This window comes from Pagrus major, chromosome 11 (genome assembly GCF_040436345.1).
Source record: "Pagrus major chromosome 11, Pma_NU_1.0".
In the NCBI taxonomy this organism is placed as follows: domain Eukaryota; kingdom Metazoa; phylum Chordata; class Actinopteri; order Spariformes; family Sparidae; genus Pagrus; species Pagrus major.
The window spans coordinates 9,656,269-9,665,102 of NC_133225.1; the positions used below are offsets into that span (position 1 = coordinate 9,656,269).

The following is an 8,834-nucleotide window of genomic DNA, read 5'->3' on the forward strand; positions in this document are numbered from 1 at the left end:
TTTTTACAGATAAGACTTGAATAAATGTCAAAGGAGAGGCTGAATCACACTAATTTAAAAGACAGCACTGCCATGTTGGAGCCTTAAATCCAAAAACAGCCGCACAGGAGGACAGACAAACTCGAACTTGTGTAAAAATTGTCTGTTTTTGTCCCCAAAACAAGCAGCATCCCATTACTTTCACTTTTTCCTCCCTCCCTCTTTGCCCCCTCAGTCCTCTCCCTGTCTCCCCTCCTTCCTTTTCACCTCTCCTCTCTATCCCTCCTTCCTTCCCCTCCAGATTGTATAAATATCTGTGAGCTGTTGGGGAGAGCTCAGTGTTACAGACCTGTCCACTGAGCAGAAACAGGGGAGAGCAGAACAAGTGAGGGGAGGAGAGAAGAAGAAAAAGAGATACCTGAGAAAAGAAATTCACCAGGAAATTGGGAACTAGTAGATTTAAGGAGAATTGATAAAAGAAGACTGGAGAGAAGAAAGAAAATCATTCTTCAGGGAGAGAATTTCAACTTCTGATCTGTCTGTGTGTAAGGACTCCAGACTCCAGCATGTTCCTCCTCCTCTCGTTGTGTATGTCTAGTCTTCTCCTGCATGCTGACGCCCAGGAGCGAGCCTCTCTGTGGAGGGGAAATGACCGGAGTGGACGATGCCAGTACAGCTTCACTGTGCCCAGCCCTGTTGAATCCAGCTGTCCTCAGACCGGAGGCCCCGAGATGGAGGGTCTGAAGGCCAGACTCAGCATGCTGGAGGTGCTGGTGGCCCGGCTGACCGGAGGGGAGACCGTGGCCCCTCAAAGAGCTGGAGCCAGAGCTCAGTCTGAGCTCCAGGCGGCGCTGAACAGGGCCACCGGTGAGAAGAACCTGCTGCAGGGGGAGAAGGAGCGTCTGGAGCAGCAGTTGGTGGGGCTGCAGGGCAGGATGGAGGAGATGAGGAAGGAGACGGAGAGGCTGAGGAACAGACCGTGTCCTCCGCAGACCCCCTTGGTGCAACCGAGCCCCTCTCTGCAGGGCAGTGGCCTGATGAGACCTACTGGGGGTAAGAGATACACTCAAACCAACACACAGTTTGTGACATTTATAAATAGAAACTTTTTTTTTTTTTACCTGAGAATGATCTATTTATGAATTCCCAGAATTTCCCTAAGATGACCTAATTGCCTGCAGAGTCTGTCTGTTGAAATGTCTATTTGGCAACTCTGGCTGAAGGATAATGGGCTAACTGGAGCAGAGGAGTGATGACACACACAGTAAATGTCATCTATGTATGGAATACCATGCACTTATAGAGTGCATTGCAGGCATAGGGATCTCGTGTGTGTGTGTGTGTCTTTCTTTACACTGAAGCTCATGTTTCTCCTGCACAGATCCCCTTAAAGAAAACAGGAGAATAATGTGTGTGCATCCTCCTACTGACGCATGTGTGTGGTTGATGTTTTGGTCTGCAAAGGTGCTCGGCTCAAGTTTCTCCTCCCCGCTTCCTGCCTGCATTTAAGGGGTGATGGTGGCAGTTCAGAGAGGGTCGGCTTAGTATTTATGAGCAGTTCCTGCGCTCTTAATGACTGGTGTTTCCCTCTGCATGACGAGCAGGGCGCGAATAGCCTGGCTGGGGAGAAAAAGGCGGGGGGAGGCACTGAAATGTGATGCACTCTCTGGAAGTGGTAGTTCCGTGCCAAGGTCTCATCTCGGGGCTTTTGATGACGCCTGGCGGGTCAGAGTTGGTAAGGTCTCGGGGCCAAGAACCCGTCTAGAGGTTAGAGGGCTGCACAGAGCTTGGGAGTTATCGTGGAGCCAGTGGGGTTAAGCTCTGGTATTCTATGTTTGCAGTGGCCAAACATACGTCTAATTAGCCTCCGGGATCGTCTTTTCACCCACCATCCCCCTTTCTTTTCAGTTAAGCCATCCATCGCTCTGTTTACCCTCTCGCCCCTCAGAGTGTATTACTTGTAAAGCCAAGCAGTAAATCCTTTCTCACCATCTCCCCGTCCACCAGACATCCCAATTCCCTCTGCATCAGGAGAGTTTACACGCTCTATCTCCTGGATACTCCAGGTTATCTGCTTAGCTATTCATGTTTACACCTGCAGCCTGAAATACACAGCGAGGGGCCTCTCAGGGTGAGAGGCAGATGTGGAATAGATCACAGCAAGAGGAAGACAGCTGAGATAAAAATCGAAGCATTTTTCACTTTGACAGGAACATTTTAGCATTTACAACTCAAGCGGTGGTTATGAGCTTCACTAACATTTGCCTCTCAAAATATATGAGCGGATGTTATTTAAGGACTTTAAAAATAGAGCTTCGCATTAAGTTTGCACCAGTAGTGACAACACAAGCCAGCAGGCCTGCATGCTAAAAGTGGCAACGGTTCTTTATAAACGGAGAGCTGGCTTGTGCTCAAAGCAGAAAATGAAAAGGTGTGGGCTGACAACATTCAAGAGCACACAGAACGATATTTTGAAATCACATTTAAAGGTGAAAACTTGCTAAATCTGAGGAATGCAGTTGCAAATTAGCAGTCGTTTCAGTTTTAGGTTATAGTCAATCACAGAGAGGAGCATGTGCATCAGTTCGCTCTACAGCCTGACCGATATATCAGTTAGCTGATATTATGGGCTAATATTGGCCCATCATGGATATATATCGGTGAATATGTTGTCCCATATGACAACTTTTTTAGAGTTTATAAAGCAGAAGCGAAAGCTTGAGTTAATTTAAAAAATATTAAATTCCCCGTGAAGTTAACTGTCATTTAAGACCAAAAGTGTATTGTTAACTGTAAAATATTCTGCCCATGATATCTTGTCATGTGTTTGGTAACCACATTTGCAAAATCATAGCAAACAATGTGTGTATATGTGCTGATATATCGACATAGGAATATTTTATTCCCTAATCGATGTCGGCACCAGCCCCAAAAATCAAGTATCTGTCGGGCTCTGGTTCTTTCAGGCCTACGATTAAGCCCAATACTAAAATGCCTTCACCATGCCTTTCAGATGTTTTCTTTCAATTTCCTGAATATGCAACCAGCAGGAAATGCAGTCACAAATCATGTTCAGTAAACAAGATGCTTCAGTTGGTAAGGGGGCTACATGGCCAGACTGCGGTCAATTTTGAGTAAAATGTTTTTCTTCTGTCAGTTGTCAGGAATATTGAGGACAGACAAATGCCCAGATGTTTTGTCAAATGTTTCATTACAACAATTTGCTGAGTTGAACTTTGTGGAGGGCTGTCTTGATGATCTCCATAAGCAGGGGCTGATTAGGCTGCTCTGACTGAGCCTCCTCTGGGAAATTAGACCCGTTTGGTCTCTGAGGTTTATGGTATTCAGCTCAGTGACATCTCAAACAAAGAGGCAGGATATGAGGGCACATGTGGCACACACACACATACACACACACACACACACACACACACACACACACACACACACACAAAGGACACACACAGGAGTAAAGACAGTAAGAGAATGTGGCTGTTTACCTGTGATGATGATGAATGGCTGTGTCCTGTGGGAACAGCCTTGTAGCTGTTCACCCTCAAAACACCAGTGACCTTTGCCATTTTACAAGCTTGTAAACAGGCTCCACTCTTACCATTAGCTTTTTTAGAAAACTTCAACACTCAGCAACATTACCATGTCACTGGTGTTCGTCATCTGCCCCATTACTGACCACCCGCACCTCTTGATCAACACAGAGAATCAACATCAGCTTCCAGATGCTAGCGTTTAATGTTATCTGCATCATTAGGGCTCATTATGCGCCTGAAAGCACGGGACAATGCACGTGCAAGAAACAACAGGCACGTGCTCACATTTGGAAAACAGACACACACACATCCATCCTTTCATCCATTTTTATGAAAGCCTATTTGAAAAGCTTGTTTTTCTCTCGCAAACATCAACTTCTATACAGTTTACAGACGCTGTTCGACGTTGACATTGTTTACTTTTCACTGTAATGGTTTCCTGATGGAGGCAAATGGGAAACTAAGGACAGGGTCAGGGGTAAACAGGGATAAAGAGAAGAGAAGAGAAGAGAAGAGAAGAGAAGAGAAGAGAAGAGAAGAGAAGAGAAGAGAAGAGAAGAAAAGAAGAAGAAGAAGAAGGCTGATACCTGACAGTGATACAGGGGAGAAAGGGCCAAACGACTGGCTTGAAGTTTGAGGACGTGAAGTTGACATTGCTGGGGCTGGATGGGGTGTCGAGTGTGTCAAGTATGTGTGTTATGGTCGGCCAATCTACCGACTGTCTGACTCCAGAGCAGCTGGGAATCCATTCAGGGGTGTTTGTTTCCTGCTGTCACATTCCCTGCTGTCAGTAGTGCAATAGCCACGTTTGGGTACACAAACTCTCTCTTAACTATTGTACACTACATGTGAAACATGCAACAGAAATCACTAAACTCTATGTGCGTGTGTGTGTGTTTAGGTTCCAGTGCGATGTCTCACCTGATGACCAGGCCCAACAGGCAGGGAGACAGCAGCAGTTTGAGAGGTGGGAATCATTTTCTGCAGAGTCGCCTCCACCTCTCTGTGTATTGTTTCACTAAATTTCTCCATCTCTCCCCGACAGACTCAGCGTGGCCGTACAGATCTCCAGGCTTCCAGGAGCTGAAGGCCGAGGTGACGGAGGTACCCGCTCCTGACGGCTCTGAGGAGAACACAGGTCTCTGTTTGAAATATTCTTTGTTTATTTCTGCCTTACAGGACCGTCGTTGTTTGGATGGGAATATCTTTTAGCAGACTTGTTAAATTCATTACAGTGGACATGAGGTCTGCATTAGTTTTACTGCCATTTTTATTTAACACTGCAGAAATCTGGAATCAGGCTGCGCTGCCACACTGCACAATGATAATGAAACTTTGCCAAAAAGTGCCATCATCTTAACATCATGCAAGTCCCTGAGCTAAAAACACACTGGGAGGACATCAGAAAACATTAATTAGATCTAATTAGAGCCCGACCGATATATCAGTTGACAACTATGAACGGCCGATATTGGCCTATCACAGATATATTGATATCTGCATATATGTCCTTCACTACACAACAATTCATGTTTTGTGTTTTTAGAGATTATAGTGCAGAAAAAGTAGCTTGAGATATTTAATTATTATTAAATAATTATATTTATATATTAATATATATTTATATATTTTTTAATAATTATTAAATATCCAGTGAAGTTTACAGTTTCAGTGCAGTCAATAAAGTTTATTGTTAAACTGTAAAATATAATATACTTGTTACAAGTGTTTGATAAACACATTTGGGGGATCATTGCAAAAAAAAAGGTCATCATTGTCCACAAAAATGAAACGAAGGCAGACAAGAAAAAGACTGCAAGCTAGCTTACATGGATGTAAAATCAAAAATATTTAAAAAATCAACTTTACTGAAGAAATGAATTCAACATATTTGTCAGGCCCTTAAAGATATAATGTGCAACACTTCCGTATTAAAATTTCCTGAAGGTGGCCAAAAGTCTGCCTTTAACGAACACATTGTCATTAAAGCTAAAAAATCCAAAACACATAGGTATAGTCCTTTAAAATCATGTCCTGGCAGCTAATACTTGTCTCCTTTTCCCTCCTCCCCTTCTGTCCATCTGACCTGGCAAACATGACACTCAGCCCTCCTGCTGACAACCTCAAAGCAAATACTGCTATAAATACTGCAGCATTTGGGGCGAGAATACCAGAGTCGTGCCAGTCCATAGGTATGAGGCCCCGTTTGAATTTCATGTTTGCCTCGTAAATGTAAAAGGAAATCACCCCTAACGAGGCTGTCACACTGTCTTAAACCTCCCCCTGATGGGTTTCCCTAAACCACGCCACAGCTCGCAGTGCTGATTGTCTCTGAGCAGGTTTGATTGTTTGGGAGATTGTGAAAATACACGTGTGGTTGACACGTGAGGTCATATAATCTCAGATGAGGCCACGCTGCGGGGAAGCTACATGGTAATAGGTGTATTTATAAGACATATTCCTATCTTACCCTTAATCCAGAGCTACGTCCTGGACCTGAGAGCAAGGGTGTATTTTAGGCAGGGGTAAATATAAAGTCCCGGTAAGACAAGCAGCGGAGAGTTCCTGCCCAGGGTGAGTTGCTGCTCTGATGGTGGTGACTCAGACGGAAAGTTGTGGCTAACAGAGATGTCAGGCAGCATCTCTAGACCTACTGTCTGCCTCCATGATGAGAAATGATGACCTCATCATACCCCTGATCAGCTCTCCGATTACCTTCAGCATCCCTCTGTCACTTTTTGACATACTCCTGGGTACAGCAAACCAGGTGTTCTCCCGTAGTAGACTGTTGTGCCACAGCATCAGGAAGTGCCCCGATAGAATCGCACATGCACAGTGTGGAGCTCTTTTTTGCCATCCCTTCTACCGTTACTGCTTGAAGTCCTGATTATTTAATGGGGAAACAGATGCAGACACAAGACCAGTTAGCAGAAACTAGAGAAACCTATTGGCAACAGTCAGCATACACCATCTGAGGGTGTAGGATCCAAAGATCTTGCCCAGTTTTTAATATAGACCAATTTGAAAGGTTGGTTACATTTAATAGTCCTGCAGCGTGTTCCCAGTATCAGACAGAAACCCCCGTCTTCTAGGATGTTTCTTGTATCAGTCATACCCCTTTTCCACCAAAGTACCTCTTGTTCTTGCACCTGTTCCCTTCAAGACTCTTGGAACCTTGGTACTATCTAGCCAGCCAGCCTGCATTTCCATCAGTTTTGAGCGAACCATTGTAAATCAAGGATGGGGGAGAGGGCGTTGCACAATTGACGTGATCTGTACAGTATGACACGCCTTCTTCAGGTTGCATTTCAGGTCAAAGTAAACCTGCTATCTCTCGGTTCCATCAGAGAAACAACTTCTCAGCCCTTTGAGATTGTTAAAGGGCATATTTGTAAGAAAGTTGATTTTTGAGTTTCATTCCCAACTCGTCAAATAAGAACCCGAGCTACATTCCCAAATGGAATAAGACTCAAAAATCAACTTTCTGACAAAGTGGACCTTTAAGTCCCCTATTGTGTTCCCGGTATCCACCGGTGGAATCTAGTGCCCTCTTGGGCGCCATCCAATTCATAAAATGTGGTGAAGTGACCTCACTTCACTATAAATATGTCACGACTTTGTGAACACTGGTGCCCCACCACATACAGTTGGTGCCCTTATTATTTTATCAGATGAAGGTGACTTTTGTCTTCTTATAATGTGATCCTTATATCAGATAGTGATAGTCTCACAGGTCATTTTATCCTTCCCTCTCACGTTTCCTCTCCTTCGTGCTCGCAGGTTGTGGGGAGCTGGTTTCAGTTGGTGAGCCGGTCACGCACAGGAAGGCTGACAACATAGAGGGTAAATATGGTGTTTGGATGCAGGATCCTGAGGCTGCCTCCCTTTATGGACCCAACATGATCTGGCGCATCGACACCATTGGCTCTGACGTCAGGAAGCTGTTTGGATATGAGGACATGGAACAACTCGCTAAAGGCTTTCCATCAAAGGTAGGTGTCACATGGGTGACATTCGTTCAAATGAGCCAAAACCTTTAGGTAATTCCTAGTTATTGTCTCATGTTTTCCTTCGACAGGTCCTGTTGCTGCCAGAGCAAGTGGAGAGCACTGGTGCCACAGTGTACAGAGGCTCTCTCTATTTTCAGAGACGCCTTAGCCGCACTCTCATCCGCTACGACCTAGCCTCTGAGAGCGTCGCAGCCCGTCGTGAACTCCCCCACGCCGGCTTCCACGGCCAGTTCCCCTACTCCTGGGGAGGCTACACAGACATCGACCTGGCTGTGGATGAGCAGGGGCTGTGGGCTGTATACTCCACCAGCAAAGCCAAGGGAGCCATTGTGATCTCGAAACTGGACCCGAGCAGTCTGGAGGTGAAGAAGAGCTGGGAGACCAACATCAGGAAGAGCTCCGTGGCCAACTCCTTCATCATCTGCGGCAAGCTGTACACTGTGGCCAGCTACACAGCGCCTGACACCATCATCAACCACATGTACGACACTGAAACCAGCCAGGGGAAGGCCGTCAGCATCCCCTTCAGGAACAAGCACCGCTACAACAGCATGATTGACTATAACCGGGCTCAGAGGAAGCTGTTTGCTTGGGACAACTACCACATGGTGTCCTATGACATCAAGCTCGGTCGCCAGCAGGCCAATTAAGGCTGCCATCAGTGACTGCTGAAAAGTGACATTTGCTCACCTGTTCCTGCTTCAGAGACACAGAGCTTTAGAGTATAATTTGTGTGGTGGTAGTTGTTATAAAGCCAACACCATCAGATCCATGTGTAGAAGAGCCTAACTACCAAACTCCAGAGTGAAATGAAGACGTTTGAGGAACAGTGTCCCCTGCAGGTCTGCCCTCTATTCTTCAATGGGAGGGCCGTCGCTGTGGCTCGGTCCACAAACGTGTTTTAGAGGAATTATTTTTGTACCGCCTTTAATCAGATGTATGATTTTGTTGTTTTCTTGATGAGCTATATATATATTTGAGGTCTGAAAGATGAAGCATAGTTTATTTTTACAAGCTAAGTTAGATAATTGATGCATACAATTTACAACACAAACTCCTGTGGTACTTCACGATTGAACATCTTTTATCTCTCACTCAGCATTTATTGAATATTGCATGTACTTGTACACTGTAGTCAATTTAATGACGTAATGTTCAAAACTGTCATGAAATAAACTTCTTCCTTAACAGTTCATGTGTTTTTTTTATTATATACTTCAGACAAGTGCTGGAACAAATGACTTTAAAGGCAACACATTTGTCAGTGGTGGAATAAGTACATTTACTCAAGAACTGT

General features: G+C 44.9%; 1 protein-coding gene across 1 annotated transcript; it reads left to right on the top strand.

The window, feature by feature from the left end:
- Positions 1–316: 316 nt before the first annotated feature.
- On the top strand, positions 317–8,723 carry myoc (myocilin). The gene is made up of 5 exons (XM_073477108.1): positions 317–1,032; positions 4,429–4,494; positions 4,573–4,665; positions 7,308–7,519; positions 7,606–8,723. Exons 1-5 carry the CDS (start codon positions 546–548, stop codon positions 8,185–8,187), a joined length of 1,440 nt encoding a protein of 479 aa, XP_073333209.1. The 5' UTR covers positions 317–545; the 3' UTR covers positions 8,188–8,723.
- Positions 8,724–8,834: the final 111 nt, after the last annotated feature.